This window comes from Nyctibius grandis, chromosome 7 (genome assembly GCF_013368605.1).
Source record: "Nyctibius grandis isolate bNycGra1 chromosome 7, bNycGra1.pri, whole genome shotgun sequence".
In the NCBI taxonomy this organism is placed as follows: domain Eukaryota; kingdom Metazoa; phylum Chordata; class Aves; order Nyctibiiformes; family Nyctibiidae; genus Nyctibius; species Nyctibius grandis.
This window is the reverse complement of record NC_090664.1, coordinates 58,774,270-58,790,318: the sequence shown is the minus strand read 5'-3', so window position 1 is coordinate 58,790,318 and position 16,049 is coordinate 58,774,270. Positions and strand designations below refer to the sequence as shown.

Below are 16,049 nucleotides of genomic sequence, written 5' to 3'. Positions count from 1 at the left end.
CATCCTACCTGCCCTTCCCAGGTGGGTAGGATCCTGTCCCACGCTGCTGCTTTAGGCTGGGCTTAGCAGGGGGGTCCCTGTGACCCCCGTCCCTCCTCCCCCTGGATTTTGGGGGTGAATGTGGCCGAGTCACCCCGGCACTGGGGGGTGCAGCTCCTTGGGGACAGCTTGGGCACAGCCTGTGCCCTCCAACATCCCTTCCAGCTTCGAAGCTGATAAACTCCAGAGCAGGAGGTAGAGGGGTCCCCAAAAGGGTCCCCAAAAGGTCCCCAAAGTGTCCCTCAGCCCCCCGAAGAAGGGCTTTGGCCAGGACACGTCCATCCCGGAGAGCAGCTTCCCTGGGAGTGAACCTGGATGGAGAAGCTGGAGGTTTCCTCCTCCCCACATGTGTTTTCACCGTCTGAGGGGGGTCCTGGCTCCGTCCTCGGGGTCCTCGGAGTTGGGGACCGAGGGTTTCCCTTCTCCTCCAGCCCGGGAGGGGCCGGGAGCCAGGCTGGGTCCTTAGTGCCTTTGTAAGAGTCGCACACGTGGATGATCAAGTCATTAAAGACTTAAATTTGGGCAAAAAAAACCCCCTATTTTTGATGTGGTTGTGATACAAAACCAGAGGTGGGCAGGGGGGGGGTTGATACTTCTGTGGGAAATGGGGCTTAATTGTGGCAATAACCCAGCTGGGAGTGAGCGGGGGGCTCTGCCACCTCCACCTCCCCACCCCGGGGTGACCCCAGCCCTGGTGGCACCAGGGGACATGGTGGAGGGTGTCTCCTTGACAAAGCCCCCCCTCGCGCTTCGATAAACACCCCCTCATTAGCCAGAGGAGGCAAAGCCCCAATGGCTTTACAGAATCACAGAATCAATGAGGCTGGAAGAGCCCTCTGGGCTCATCGAGTCCAACCATTGCCCTGACACCACCATGGCAACTAGACCAGGGCACTAAGTGCCATGGCCAGGCTTTTCTTAAACCCCTCCAGAGATGGTGACTCCACCACCTCCCTGGGCAGCCCCTTCCAATGGCTAATGACCCTTGCTGAGAAGAAATGCTTCCTAATGTCCAACCTGACCCTCCCCTGGCCAAGCTTGAGGCTGTGTCCTCTCGTCCTAGCGCTGGTTGCCTGGGAGAAGAGGCCGACTCCCACTGCGCTACAACCTCCCTTCAGGTAGTTGTAGACTGCACTAAGGTCACCTCTGAGCCTCCTCTTCTCCAGGCTAAACACCCCCAGCTCCCTCAGCCGTTCCTCGCAGGTCAGACCCTCCAGACCCTTCCCCACCTTGGTCGCCCTCCTCTGCACTCGCTCCAACACCTCAACATCTCTCTTGAAGTGCGGGGCCCACAACTGGACACAGGATTCAAGGTGCGGCCTCACCAGTGCCCAGTACAGAGGGACGATCCCTTCCCCAGACCGGCTGGCTACACTAGTCCTGATAGAGGCCAGGATGCCATTGGCCTTCTTGGCCACCTGGGCACACTGCTGGCCCATGTTCAGCCGCCTGTCCATCAGCACCCCCAGGGCTCTTTCTAACCACTCTTCCCCCAGCCTGGAGTGCTGCAGGGGGTTGGTGTGGCCCAAGTGTCAGACCCGGCCCTTGTTCTTGTTGAACCTCACGCCGTTGGTCTCGGCCCATCGATCCAACCTGTCCAGATCCCTCTGCAGACCCTTCCTACCCTCCAGCAGATCGACACTCCCACCCAGCTTGGTGTCACCTGCACATTCACTGAGGGTGCACTCAATCCCTACGTCTAGATCATCTATAAAGATATTGAACAGCACCGGCCCCAGAACTGAGCCCTGGGGAACACCGCTAGTGACCGGCCGCCAGTTGGACTTTGCCCCATTCCCCACCACTCTCTGGGCTCGGCCATCCAGCCAGTTTTTAACCCATCGAAGAGTCCACCCAGCCAAGCCCCGGGCAGCCAGTTTGTCCAGGAGGATGCTGTGGGAGACAGTGTCGAATCCCTCACTGAAGTCTAGATAGACTCCATCCACAGCCCTGCCCTCATCTACTGAGCGGGTCACTTGGTCATAGAAGGAGATCAGGTTGGTCGAGCAGGACCTGCCTTTCATGGATCCATGTTGGCTGGCCCCGATGCCCCGATTGTCCTGCATGTGCCGTGTAATGGCACTCAGGATGATCTGTTCCATCACCTTGCCTGGCACTGAGGTCAGGCTGACAGGCCTGTAGTTCCCTGGATCGTCCTTCCAGCCCTTCTTGTAGATGGGCATCACACTGGCTAATTTCCAGTCAGCTGGAACTTCTCCAGTTAACCAGGACTGATGGTAGATAATCGAGAGTAGTTTGGCAAGTTCCTTTGCCAGTTCCTCCATTACTCTGGGGTGAATCCCATCCGGGCCCAGAGCCTTGTGGGTGTCCAACTGGCACAGCAGGGCCCTGTCCCCCCCCCAGTGCCACGTGTCCCACCACGGTGGCCTCTCCACACCAGCCACCCCACCCCTGACCACTAACCCCATCCCAGTTACAGCCCCTGCGCCCCATCCTGCTGCTGGAACCCCAAATTCCCCCCCCAAGGACCCCCTCCGAGATGTGGGGCTGGGGGGAAGCCATGGGGCAACCCAGAGCCCCCCAACCTTGAGCCAGGGACCCCCAAAGCCAGGGACCCCCCAAATCACCACAGGGGGAGGCGGGGTGCGATCCAAGTGATACATGAGGCCATTTATTGAGCGTTACAGACGCTGAGGAGGAGTATGGAGGGGGGGAGGAAGGCTTGAGAGGAAGGCGAATAACTGTGCACCTATACAGGGGGGCCGGGACAGCGCCGGCCGCTACATGGTCAGCTCCTGTGGGGGAGAGAGAGAGAGCAGAGGGTCAGGGACCCCCCGCAGCACCCCAGGGTGGGGTGGGAGAGGTTGTGGGGTGGGAGAGGTTGTGGGGGGGTCCCCTCCCCTTTGTAGCCCCCCCCAACTCACCATGATGGCGTTGACGATGTCGTTGTTGTTGTGCCGAAGCGCCCGCACGGCTTTGGGCCGCGAGACGTTGGCCTGGGCCATCACCAGCTCGATGTCCCGCACCTCCAGCCCCGTCTCGTCCACCTGCGAGGGAGGAGGTGACAGCACCGTCACCCCCCTTGTCACTCCCACCTCCCCAGGACACCATGAGGGTCCCCAGCACCCACCTCCTCCTCCTCCTCGCTCTCCTCCTTGATGGCGAGCGTCGGGGCCGCCTCGGTGATGAGCGGCGAGTGCTCCGTGGGCACCTTGAACTTCTCGGCCGCCGCCTTGTGCACTTGCTGCGACAGGTCCTCGATCTGCGGGGACACGCCGTCACCCCCCGTGTCCCCAGGGGCCACCAGCCCCAAGGATGGGACCTCCCAGACCCCCCCCCATCATCTCACCTTGGCTTCCCCGAAGACGATGTAGATGTCGGACGCGGGGCTCTTGAAGACGTCGGGTTTGGTGATGACGAAGAGGATGTTCTTGGACTTGCGGATGGTGATGCGGGTGACGCCGTGGATCTGCCGCAGCCCCAGCTTGGACATGGCCTGGGGACAGCGTGGGGGGGGGACACAGGGGTCACCCCACGGCCCCCTGCCGAGGGTGGGGGGGCTCCAGCCTCCCCCAGCAACACCCCAAACTGGGACAACAGCGGGGATGGGGCACGACGCTGTCCCCAAGCACAGCCAGGCTGAGCCCCCCCGGTGTGGGGGACCCCCATGTCACCCCCAGAATGGGGGACCCAACCCCAGCATGACCTGGAGACCCCCCCCCAGAGTGGGATTTGCCCCCCACCACCCCACTGGCCCAGGGTTAAATCCCCCCCCCAGAACTGAACCCTGGGATGGGACAGGGACCCCAGCCCCATAAGGGACCCTCAGCCCCATGGGGGACCCCCCAGCCCCACAAGGGACCCCCAGCCCAGCATGACCTGGAGAGCCCCCCAGTGTGGGGACTTGCCCCCCACCACCCCACTGGCCCAGGGCTAAATCCCCCCCCCCAGAACTGAACCCTGGGATGGGACAGGGACCCCAGCCCCATAAGGGACCCTTGGCCCCATGGGGGACCCCTCAGTCCCACAAGGGACCCCTCAGCCCAGCATGACCTGGAGACCCCCACAGAGTGGGGACTTGCCCCCCAACACCCCACTGGCCCAGGGCTAAATCCCCCCCCCCCCCCCGAACTGAACCCTGGGATGGGACAGGGACCCCAGCCCCACAAGGGACCCCCCAGCCCCACAAGGGACCCCCCAGCCCCACAAGGGACCCATCCCACCCAGGGTGGGGTTCCCATCCCACCTTCCTGGCTTTCTTCTCGCTCCGGCTCTGCTTCGCCTTGCTGACCGGCTCCTCCCCGGTGCCCAGCGAGTGGGTGAGCTGCGCCTGCCCGACACGGGTGGGTGAGGGCAGCCACCCCCATAAGGGGGGGTCCCCATCACCCCCCCCCCCACCTTGTACCCCCCCAAAAAAATCCCCCACCTGGCTCTGGGCTGGCGGTGGCTCCGAGCCCTCGGGCTCCTCCAGCTCCGGGATGGACTCGTCGTTACTCTCCGACTCGTTACACGACCCTACGGCCAAGGAGAGGGGTGGGATGGACATGGGTGCCCCTCTGAACCCCAAAACCATGGGGGGGACCCCCCAAAGGGACACCCCCCCACCATCCCTCTCACCTTTGTGGTTGGCCTGGCAGCGGCGGGGGGCCGGGGGCTGCTTGTCGGGGCGCAGGGCGATGCCGGCGGCCTCCCGCAGGCGCTGGAGCTCGGGGCACGGCTCCGCGGGCTCCCCCTCGCTCGAGGAGCTCGAGTCCGACTGCAGGGACCCCCGCGGGGGACCCCGGCCCCCCCGCCCGCCCCGAGCCTCCTTCTCCTTGCGTGGCGAGGGCTGGGGGGCTGTGGAGGGGGGGAGAGGGGGGCTGAGCTGGTGGTGCCCCCCAAAAACCCCTCCATGGGGTTGAACCCAGCCTGCTCACCCCCATCACCCACCCTGGGACCCCCCAAAGGGGACCCCCAGCACCCCACCATGGGTGACACCCACCCTGGGACCCCCCTATGGGTGATGCCCACCCTAGTCCCACATGATACTCCATGGTGGTGGCTGTGGGGGCAAGGGGGGGGGACTGAGCTGGTGGTGCCCCCCAAAAACCCCTCCATGGGGTTGAACCCAGCCTGCTCACCCCCATCACCCACCCTGGGACCCCCCAATGGGGACCCTGAGCACCCCCCCATGGGTGACACCCACCCTGGGACCCCCCTACAGGTGATGCCCACCCTGGTCCCACATGATACCCCATGGTGGTGGCTGTGGGGGCATAGGGGGGGTTGAGCTGGTGATGCCCCCCAAAATCCCCTCCAGGGGGCTGGACCCCACCACCCACCCTGGGACCCCCCCAAAGGGGACCCCCACCCTATGCAATACCCCAGGGTGGTGGCTGTGGGGACAAGGGGGGTCTGAGCTGGTGGTGCCCCCCAAAAACCCCTCCCTGGGGTTGAACCCCACCCCCATCACCCACCCTGGGACGCCCCAGTGGGACCCCCAGCACCCCCCCTCCATGGGTGACACCCAGCCCCACTAACACCCCATGGTGATGGGTGGGTGGGTGTCGGGGGGGGTCTTACCTTTGAGGTGCTTCCTGGTGGGGGGCAGGACAGGCCGCTCCTGGCTGGGGGGGGGCCCTGAGGTGTCCTGGGGGTCACGGGCCGGATCCGGGCACGGTGATGGCGGCGACAGGGACGGCGGTGACGGCGCGGCGGCGAGAGGAGGCACTTGGCTGAGTTTGGGGGGCGCGGGGTGGGGGGTCGGCGGTGGGCTGGGGGGCTCAGGGAGGGGTTGGGGTGCTGCATCCCCCCCTTCGCTGGGCTGGGGGCTGGCTGCGGCCCCCGCCATCGCCTCCTCTTCCTCCTGCGGCCCCGGGGACGCCCCGGCGGGGCTGGGGGGGCCACTGTCCCCCAGGACTTTGGCATCGGGTTCCCCAGCAGCGTGGGCTGGGGGCTCATCACCCAGGGTCTCCTCCAGCCCCCCGTCACCCTCGGGGGTCTCTGGGGGCCCCTCGGGGGTCTCCGTGGGCCTGGGGAGGGGGCGTGGGGCCGGCAGGTCCCCAAAGGAGCCCCGTAACATGGCGGTGACGCACTGGCGGTCCTCGCGGCGCTGCCGGGCCGGGCCGCCCTCCGGAAAGGCACCGGGTGGTGGGAGCAGGTTGGGGGGGGTCGTGGGCTCCCCCACGTACACCACGCGCTCGGAAGCGGTGAAGGTGAGCGGGGGGACGGCGGGGGGCAGGCAGAGGGCCAGGCAGCGGTGGGCCGCGGCGGCCTCCGGAAAGGCACCGGGTGGTGGGAGCAGTTTGGGGGGGGTCGGGGGCTCCCCCACGTACACCACGCGCTCGGAAGCGGTGAAGGTGAGCGGGGGGACGGCGGGGGGCAGGCAGAGGGCCAGGCAGCGGCGGGCCGCGGCGGCCTCCTCCTCCTCCTCCTCCTCGGAGGAAGATGGGGGTCTGGGGGGCACGGGCGCCTCCCCCGCGCTGTCCTCGGGGGCCGTGAAGAAGCTGGAGTCGGTGCGGGAGCGCGACGTGTCCAGCAGCTCCGGGGACGACTCCTCGGAGGAGGCGGTGGTGGCGGCGTCCCCCCACTCCTCAGGGATGTCCTCGGGGGGATGCGCCGGTGGCCCCTGTGCCAGGGGACACGCTGGGGGCTCTGGGGACTCGCTGGCCAAGGGCACCTTGTCTGCAGCACAGGGGGACGCGTCCTGAGGTGGCAGGGACAGTGCTGTGACGCTGTCCGGTGGGCTGGGTGTCACCAGGTTGGTGGTGGCCGTGGTGTCCATCTCATCTGGCGGGCTGGGAGCCACTGGTGGCACCAGGTTGGTGGCCGTGGTGTCCATCTCATCTGGCAGGCTGGGAGCCACTGGTGGCACCAGGTTGGTGGCCGTGGTGTCCATCTCATCTGGCGGGCTGGGAGTCACCGATGGCACCAGGTTGGTGGCTGTGGTGTCCATCTCATCTGGCAGGCTGGGAGCCACTGGTGGCACCAGGTTGGTGGCCGTGGTGTCCATCTCATCTGGCGGGCTGGGAGTCACCGATGGCACCAGGTTGGTGGCTGTGGTGTCCATCTCATCTGGCGGGCTGGGAGTCACCGGTGGCACCAGGTCAGGGTCGACAACCACAGTGTCCAGCAAGCTGGGTGTCACTGGTGGCACCACGTTGGGGTCGGTGGACATGGTGTCTGGCGGGCTGGGAGTCACCGGTGGCACGAGGTCGGGGTCAGTGGCCACAGTGTCCGGCAGGCTGGGAGTCACCGGTGGCACCAGGTTGGTGGCCTCAGTGTCCATCTCATCTGGCGGGCTGGGTGTCACTGGTGGCACCACGTTGGGGTCGGTGGCCATGGTGTCCAGTGGGCTGGGAGTCACCAGTGGCACCAGGTCGGGGTCAGTGGCCATCTCATCTGGTGGGCTGGGTGTCATCGGTGGCACCAGGTCAGGGTCGGTGGCCATGGTGGCTGGCGGGCTGGGAGTCACTGGTGGCACCAGGTCAGGGTCGGTGGCCATGGTGGCTGGCGGGCTGGGAGTCACTGGTGGCACCAGGTTGGTGGCTGCGGTGTCTGGCTCACACAGAGGGCTGGGTGTCACCGATGGCACCAGCTCGGGGCTGGTGGCTGTGGTGTCCGGCAGGCTGGGTGTCACTGGTGGCATCAGGCTGGTGGCCATGGTGTCCGGCTCTTCTGCCAGGCTGGGTGTCACCAACAGCGCCAGGTCAGGGTCAGTGGCCGTGCTGTCTGGTGGGCTGGGTGTCACTGATGGTACCAGGTCAGTGGCCATGGTGTCTGGCTCTTCTGCCAGGCTGGTTGTCACCAACAGTGCCAGGTCAGGGTTGGTGGCTGTTGTGTCCAGCGGGCTGGATGTCACCAATGGCACCAAGTCAGAGGCCGCAGTGTCCGGCTCGTGTGGAGGGCTGGGTGTCACCGATGGTGCCAGGTCAGGGTTGGTGGCTGTGGTGTCCAGTGGGCTGGGTGTCATGGGTGGCACCAGGTCGGTGGCCACAGTGTCTGGCTCTTCTGTGGGGCTGGGTGTCACCAGCGGCACCAGGTCGGGGTCAGTGGCCATGCTGTCCGGTGGGCTGGGTGTCACCGATGGTGCCAGGTCAGGGTTGGTGGCCATGGTGTCTGGTGGGCTGGGTGTCACCGATGGCACCAAGTCAGTGGCCATGGTGTCTGGCTCATGCGGAGGGCTGGGTGTCACCGATGGTGCTAGGTCAGGGTTGGTGGCTGTGGTGTCCAGTGGGCTGGGCATCATGAGTGGCACCAGGTCAGTGGCTGCTGTGTCCAGCTCTTCTGTGGGGCTGGGTGTCACCAGCGGCACCAGGTCGGGGTCAGGGGCTGTTGTGTTCAGCGGGCTGGATGTCACCAATGGCACCAAGTCAGTGGCTGCAGTGTCCGGCTCACGTGGAGGGCTGGGTGTCACCAGTGGTGCCAGGGCAGTGGCTGCAGTGTCCGACTCTTCTGTGGGGCTGGGTGTCACCGATGGCACCAGGTCAGGGTCAGTGGCCATGCTGTCCAGCGGGCTGGATGTCACTGGTGGTGCCAGGTCAGGGTTGGTGGCTGTGGTGTCCAGTGGGCTGGGCATCATGAGTGGCATCAGGTCGGTTGCTGCAGTGTCTGGTGGGCTGGATGTCACCGATGGCACCAAGTCAGTGGCTGTGGTGTCCTCATGCGGAGGGCTGGGTGTCACTGGTGATGCCAGGTCAGGGTTGGTGGCTGTGGTGTCCAGTGGGCTGGGCATCATGAGTGGCATCAGGTCAGTGGCCGTGGTGTCCAGCTCTTCTGCCAGGCTGGGTGTCACCAACGGTGCCAGGTTGGGGTCAGTGGCTGTAGTGTCCAGCGGGCTGGATGTCACCGATTGCATGAGGTTGGTGGCTGCGGTGTCTGGCTCATGCGGTGGGCTGGGTGTCACTGATGGCACCAGGCTGGCGTCGGTGGCCACGGTGTCTGGTGGGCTGGGTGTCACTGATGGCACCAGGTCGGAGTCTGTTGCCATGGTGTCTGGTGGGCTGGGTGTCACAGATGGCACCACGTCGGAGTCGGTTACCATGGTGTCCGGTGGGCTGGGTGTCACAGATGGTGCCAGCTCGGTGGCCACAGTGTCCGGCTCTTCTGCCAGGCTGGGTGTCACCAACAGCGCCAGGTCGGAGTCGGTTGCCATGCTGTCCGGCAGGTTGGGTGTCACCGATGGCACCAAGTCAGAGTCCACGGTGTCCGTCTCATCTGGTGGCCTGGCTGTCACCGACGGCGCCAGCTCGGTGGCCACAGTGTCCGGCTCATCGTGGCCATTGGTGGCTGCCAGCTCGGTGCTTCCCACTCTCACATGGTCACTGTCACCATCATCGTCACCATTGCTCCCACGGCCGCCCTGGGGCTCCCCGTTGGCCGGTGCCACCTCATGTCCCCCCAGCCCGTGGGTTTGGGGGTCCCTGGCGCAGGGGCTGGGGGGTTGCAGGACGCTGCTGGGTGCCACCAGCTCCGTGCTGGGACCATCTTTCTCCACCGGCTCCTCCTCGGTGACCGGCACCGCTGCCACCTCCTCGGGGGGCTCCGGCTGGGGACACGCCCCCACGATGGGCTCCAGGAGCACCTCAGGCTCCGCGGCTGGGGCCTCCTCCAGCTCTAAGGAGGAGGAGGAGGAGGAGGAGGTGAGGAAGGTCTCACCATCTGCCTCCACGCCACCTTCTCCAGGGGGTGCCGGGGGGGTCTGGCTGCCATCCTGCTCCACGTCCTCGTCACCGAGCTCCTCTTTGGTGTCCTCCACGCCATGGCGGTGCCGCGGGGACCCCTCCGGTGACGTCCCGGCGTGAAGGTGGAGCTCGATGCCACCCTCGGTGGCAGGGGGCGGCGCAGTGGCCCCGGCGGCGTGGCGCTCGGTGCCGTAGAGCCGCTCGTCCTCCTCGCCGTCGTAGGCCGCCGAGTCGGAGGAGGCCGAGGTGTCGTCGCGGAAGGCGAAGGACTCGTCCACCCCCTCGGCGATGGAGGTGTCGGACAGCGAGCGCAGGAAGGAGGCCGACGTGCTGCCGCCATCTTCCTCCTCCTCCTCCTCTTCTTCTTCTTCTTCATCCTCATCGTCGCCGGGCAGGGTGATGGTGGCCGTGGCGGGGCGCAGCGGCGCGATCTCCACCGCCTCGGCCTGGAACAGGAGGCTGCCGCGGAAGGGCAGCAGCGCGGCGGGGATCAGGCCGCCCGACGCCTCCCACTCCTCCTCATCCTCCTCTTCTTCCTCCTCCAGCGTGTGCCCATCATCCTCCTCCTCCTCCTCATCCCCCATCGGGGCGAAAGGCCCCTCATCCTCGTCAGGGCCCTCCATACCCACAGGCCGCTCCGCCATGTTGTCGCCTTCCGCCATGTTGTCGCCTTCGGCCTCGGCGGCCGCCATGGCTTCAGCCTCGGCCGCCAGGTTGGGCGAGCAGGACGGGGAGGTGCTGGCGGTCCCCGAGGAGCCCCAGCTGCCCCCCTCGGCCGTCATGTAGGAGCCCGAGGGGGACGTGGGCGGGGAGCAGAGCCCCTCGCTCTCCCCGTCCGTCTGCTCCTCGGCGGGGGGCTGCCCCCGGGCCCCCCCGACCCGCACCGGGGTGGAGGGGGCCGTGAAGAAGAGATCGGGGTCCAGGGGGGTGAGAGGGGGTCTGCCCGGGGCCGGGGGGTCTTTGGGGGTCCCCCCGCGGAGCTCGGGGGCGGCGGGGGAGCGCGTCTCCTCGCCCATGACGATGCGGGTGTCCAGGGGGTCGGTGGGCGGTGGGGGGCGGCGGGGGGTCTCGCCGGGGGGGCCGGTGGCGGCGGGCGGGGGGCCGGGGTCACTGCTGGCCCCCTCGGGCTGCGGGCGAGCCTCCTCCTTGGCGGGCAGCGGCGAGGGGGCTGCGGAGAGAGGGGAGACCCCCCCCCCCCCCTCAGTGCCATGGCGAGGGGGGGGCACCCAGCCAGGCTGGGGTGGGAGAACAGGGTGACCCCCCCCAGAGCACCCAGGGGGTCACCACAGCGTTAGGTGACACCAGGGAGTCTCTTGGGGGGGACACCAACAGCCCCCCCCAACAAAGCCCAAGCCCCCCCTGCACTGAGCTCTGTGCCCACCCATGCGCTGAGTTGGGGGTCCTCAGCCCCCCCATTTCCCAGGGCCCCCCCCCCCCCCCCAGCCCCTCTCTGGGGGTCACCACAGGGTAGGTGGCACCAGGGGTGACTCTGGGGGGGGACACCAACAGCCCCCCCCCCAACAAAGCCCAAGCCCCCCCCTTGCAGCATCACCCTGCACTGAGCTCTGTGCCCACCCATGCGCTGAGTTGGGGGGTCCTCAGCCCCCCCATTTCCCAGGCCCCCACCCCCCCAGCCCCTCTCTGGGGGGTCACCACAGGGTAGGTGGGGGGGGTCCCCACTATGGGACCCCTCTATGGAGGGAGGGGGGCACCCCACATCCCCCCCAAGCAAAGGCCCCCCCCCTACACTGCACCCTGTGCCCACCCATGCACTGAGTTGGGGGTCCTCAGCCCCCCCATTTCCCAGGGCCCCCCCCCCCAGCCCCTCTCTGGGGGTCACCACAGGGTAGGTGGCACCAGGGGTGACTCTAGGGGGGGACACCAACAGCCCCCCCCCAACAAAGCCCAAGCCCCCCCCTTGCAGCATCACCCTGCACTGAGCTCTGTGCCCACCCATGCGCTGAGTTGGGGGGTCCTCAGCCCCCCCCTCCCATTCCCCAGGTTCAGGAGGGGTGCAGCCCCCTCCCCACCTCAAGGACACCCCAAAACCTCCTGTGGTTGCCCCCCCCCTCTTTACCTGACGCCCCCAGGGGCAGATCCATGGGGCAGGAGCAGCTGAGACCCACCTCCAGCACCAACCCCAGCAGCACCCTGTGCCCCCCCCCCGGGGGCTTTATATGAGGGTGGGGGGGGGGCGGGGCCGTGGGGGCTGCTGGGAGGGGGAGGAGCCGACCCGGGGCGGGGGTGGGCGGGGGGGGATGTGCCCCCACCCCCCCAGTGCCATTCTGGGGCGCTGGCTCTGCCCTGGGGGGGGGTCCCCTTAGCTCTGCCCTTCCAGGACCCCCTCCCCAGCCCAGGGGGGTGGTTTTGGGGTCCCCCCCCCTCCCCTACCTGGCACAGGGACCCCTACACCCCCCCCCCGAAGCCCTGCCCCCCCCTCCTTGCACAGCCTGGCCCCCCCCTCATTGCGGTGACCCACCGCACGCCCCCCTGCATCCCGGGGGGAAACTGAGGCACGCAGGGAGGGGGGCACCGCGATGGGGGGGGGCTGCAGCAGGGACTCCCCCCGGCACATCCCCGCTGTCCCCAGCCCCCCCCCCGGGTGACACTGAGCCCTCGGGGCCACCGGCGCGGGGTGACCTTGGGCCGGGGCTCTGCGCCGCCCGTGCCTCAGTTTCCCCACCCGGTGCTCGCTGCGGGTGGGATGGTTTGGGGGGGGTGAGGGGGGCACCGAGACCCCCCCCCCCGGGTCCTCCTGGGGCGAGGTGGGGGGGACACACCCTCAGCCCGGCCATTACGGGGGGGGGGTCCCCAAAGTCACCCCCTGCCTCGTCCCGGGGGGGCCGTTACCGGAGCCCCTCGGTGGGGCCGAGAGGGGCCGGGAGCTGCCACTGCGGCCCCCCCGCGTCCCACAACCCTCCACCCCACACCCTCCACCCCACACCCTCCATCCCTCCATCCCTCCTGCTCCATCCCTCCACCCCACACCCTCCATCCCTCCATCCCTCCTGCTCCATCCCTCCACCCCACACCCTCCATCCCTCCACCCCACATCCCACAGCCCTCTGTCCTCCATCCTCCATCCTTCTGTCCTCCATCCCTCCACCCCACATCCTCCACCCCACACCCTCCACCCCACATCTCTCCATCCCTCCATACTCCATCTCTCCACCCCACACCCTCCAACCCTCCACCCCACATCTCTCCAACCCTCCTGCTCCATCCCTCCATCCTCCACCTCACATCCCACATCCTCCACCCCACATCCCTTCACCCCACACCCTCCATCCCTCCATCCCTCCTGCTCTATCCTCTATTCCTCTATCTCTCCACCCTACATCCCACAGCCCTCTGTCCTCCTTCCTTCATCCTTCTGTCCTCCATCCTCCATCCCTCCACCCCACATCCCTCCACCCCACATCACTCCATCTCTCCACTCCACATCCTACAGCCCTCTGTCCTCCTTCCTCCATCCTTGTGTCCTCCTTCCTCCATCCCTCACCCTCCATCCCTCCACCCCACATCCCTCCATCACACACCCCACACCCTCCATCCCTCCTGCTCCATCCTCCATCCCTCTGTCCACCACCCCACATCTCTCCATCCTCTAGTCCTCCATCCCTCCACCCCACATCCCTCCTGCTCCATTCCTTCACCCCACACCCTCCATCCCTCCATCCTTCCATCCTCCACCCCACATCCTACAGCCCTCTGTCCTCCTTCCTCCATCCTTCTGTCCTCCATCCTCCATCCCTCCATCCTTCCATCCTCCACCCCACATCCTACAGCCCTCCGTCCTCCTTCCTCCATCCTTCTGTCCTCCATCCTCCACCCCACATCCCTCACCCTCCATCCCTCCACCCCGCACCCTCCATCCCACCCCGCACCCCTCTCCCCTCACCGTCCCCTCGGGCCTCACCTCTCTCCGCTCCCCCCAGCCCCCGCATCTCCAGGGACTCTCCGGGCATGGCGGGGGAGCGCCGGGCGCAGGCCTGGCCCCGCACCGCGCTCAGCCCCGGCTCCGCGGCCCGAGCTGGGCCAGGGCGGCTGCGCGGGGCGGCGCGGAGCGGTAGCGCGGCTGCGGCGGGGGGGCCGCGGACCGGCCCCGTCATCCCGCATGATGTCAGCAACAACGGATTTTTTTTTTTTCCCTGCGATTTTTTTTTCATGGTTTTTTTTTTTTCCCCTTTTATTTTTTCCCTTTTTCCCCCTGTTTTATTTTCCATGATTTTTTTTGTCCCTTTTATTTTTTCCCTGTATTTTTTTCCCTTTTATTTTTTCCCTTTTTTTCCCCCGTTTTATTTTCCCTGTTGTTTTCCCTTTTATTTTTTCCCTGCATTTTTTTGGTCCCTTTTATTTTTTCCCTGTTTCTTTTTTGTCCCTTTTACTTTTTCCCTTTTTTTTAATCCCTTTTATTTTTTCCCTTTCCTCCCCGTTTTATTTTCCCTGTTTTTTTCCCTTTTATTTTTCCATATTTTTTTGTCTTTTATTTTTCCCTTTTTTTTGTCCCTTTTATTTTTCCCTTTTCCCCCCCATTTTATTTTCCCTGGGTTTTTTTTGTCCCTTTTATTTTTTACCTTTTTTTTATCCCTTTTATTTTTTCCCGTTTTTTTGTCTCTTTTATTTTTTCCCTTTTTTCCCCCATTTTATTTTCCCTGTTTTTTTCCCTTTTATTTTTTCCCCCGTTTTATTTTCCCTGTTTTTTTCCTTATGTTTTCCCTGTTTTTTTGTCCCTTTTACGTTTTCCCTTTTTTTATCCCTTTTATTTTTTTCCCTTTTTCCCCCCCATTTTATTTTCCCTGTTTTTTTGGTCCCTTTTATTTTTTCCCGTTTTATTTTCCCTGTTTTTTTCCTTTTATTTTTTCCCTGTTTTTTTCTGTCCCTTTTACTTTTTCCCTTTTTTTTGTCCCTTTTACTTTAACCCCCTTTTTTTTATCCCTTTTATTTTTTCCCTTTTTCCCCCCATTTTATTTTCCCTGTTTTTTTTCCCTTTTATTTTTTCCCTGATTTTTTTCCCTTTTATTTTTCCCTTTTTTTCTCTCTTTTATTTCCCCCTTTCCCCCCCTGTTTTATTTTCCCTTTTTTATTCCCCTTTTATTTTTCCCTGATTTTTTTCCTCCCTTTTTCTCTCTCCAGATTTATTTTCTCTCTCTCCGGCGCGGAGCCAAGCGCTGCGGCGCGGGCAGGGCCCCCCCCTCCATCTCCCATCAGCTCCAGGCTGGGGGGGGTCACACACACACACACACACTGGGGGGTCCCCAGCCTCAGTTTCCCCAGCTGAGGTGGGATGGGTGAGAAGGGGGGGGGGGGGTGACCCCCAAAAAGGGTGCTCAGCACCCAGGAGCCACCCTAAAAACAGCCGCACACGGGTGGTGATGCCAGATGGATGGGGCGGCCCTGGTGTCCCCACCCCGTGTGTCCCCCCACCCATGTGTCCCCACCCTGGTGTCCCCCCCCCGCGTGTCCCCGGAGGCAGGATGGGTGCCCTCGCGGTCGCCGTGGGAACGGTCCTTCTCCTCCTCTGTCTCCATGGTGACGGTGAGGATGATGAGGATGAGGATGGTTCCCTGGCAACGTGTGTGGGGGGGTGGTACCCCCCTGGGGGGCTGGAGATGGACAGACGGACGGACAGGCCCCCAGGTGCCCCCCCCTGTGCCATGGGAAGGGGCAGTCCCCGCCGAAGGGTGCTGGGGGGGAAACTGAGGCACGGCCTGAGAGCATGGAGGGGTGCTTGGTGCTGGGGACAGAGCGAGGGTGGCACCGGCACGGGGACAGCGGGGTGCTGGCTGTCACCTGGCACACAGCGAGGGTGGCACTGGCATGGGGACACTGAGGCTGTCCCCAGCCCGGCCCTGCCGTGACGCCGGTGCCAGGAGCCGCGCCGAGCCGTGACTCAGCAGCTCCCGGCCACCTCCGCGGCCGCCTCCCGGTGGCACGTGGCCAGGACCAGCAGTGTCCCAGTAGCCAGATGGCCACTAATCCGTCCCCAAAGCCCTTCCTGGCAGCCGGCTCCGCTGCGTCACGGTTCTCCTCACCCACCTTGTCCCCTCGGCCCTGGTGCAGGTGCCCTGGGGGACACGGGGGACACCATGGGTGCACAGGGCCAAGCCAGGGGGCTCAGGGCTGGCACAAGGTGGGGCAGGACCCAGCCCTTCCCAGTTAGAGTCCCCCAGGGCACTGGGGGGAGGTGGCATGGCCCAGGAGCCAGCCTGGCACGTCCCCTGTCCCCTCTGGCACCCCAGGGACAAAGCCCTGCTAAACTGGGACTAAGAGAGGCCGGGACAGCCCTTAATCCTAAACCCTGGCTCAAACCGAGCTGTGGAGATGTCACCCACCCCCCGTGCCACCCGCCCCCGATGCCACCAGCCACCCCAAACCACGGCCCTG

At 65.1% G+C, this 16,049-nt stretch overlaps 1 protein-coding gene across 1 annotated transcript; it reads right to left on the bottom strand.

Annotated features, from left to right (window-relative positions):
- Positions 1-2,705: 2,705 nt before the first annotated feature.
- On the bottom strand, positions 2,706-13,774 carry LOC137666054 (NAC-alpha domain-containing protein 1-like). Its single transcript, XM_068405634.1, has 12 exons — positions 13,582-13,774; positions 11,789-11,874; positions 6,854-10,897; positions 6,251-6,820; positions 5,563-6,109; positions 4,618-4,836; positions 4,427-4,515; positions 4,247-4,330; positions 3,350-3,496; positions 3,131-3,262; positions 2,925-3,047; positions 2,706-2,795 (listed from the first exon to the last, which is right to left on the bottom strand). The coding sequence occupies exons 1-12, from the start codon at positions 13,772-13,774 to the stop codon at positions 2,781-2,783; spliced, it is 6,249 nt and encodes a 2,082-aa protein (XP_068261735.1). The 3' UTR covers positions 2,706-2,780.
- Positions 13,775-16,049: the final 2,275 nt, after the last annotated feature.

Excerpts from the sequence above, each read along its gene's own strand:
- LOC137666054 (XM_068405634.1), bottom strand. The coding sequence starts at position 13,774 with ATGACGGGGCCGGTCCGCGGCCCCCCCGCCGCAGCCGCGCTACCGCTC. Across the intron at positions 4,837-5,562 it reads CACCAGGAAGCACCTCAAAG|CCCCCCAGCCCTCGCCACGC; the intron begins GTAAGACCCCCC and ends CCCCCTCCACAG. Across the intron at positions 3,048-3,130 it reads AGAGCGAGGAGGAGGAGGAG|GTGGACGAGACGGGGCTGGA; the intron begins GTGGGTGCTGGG and ends CCTCCCTCGCAG.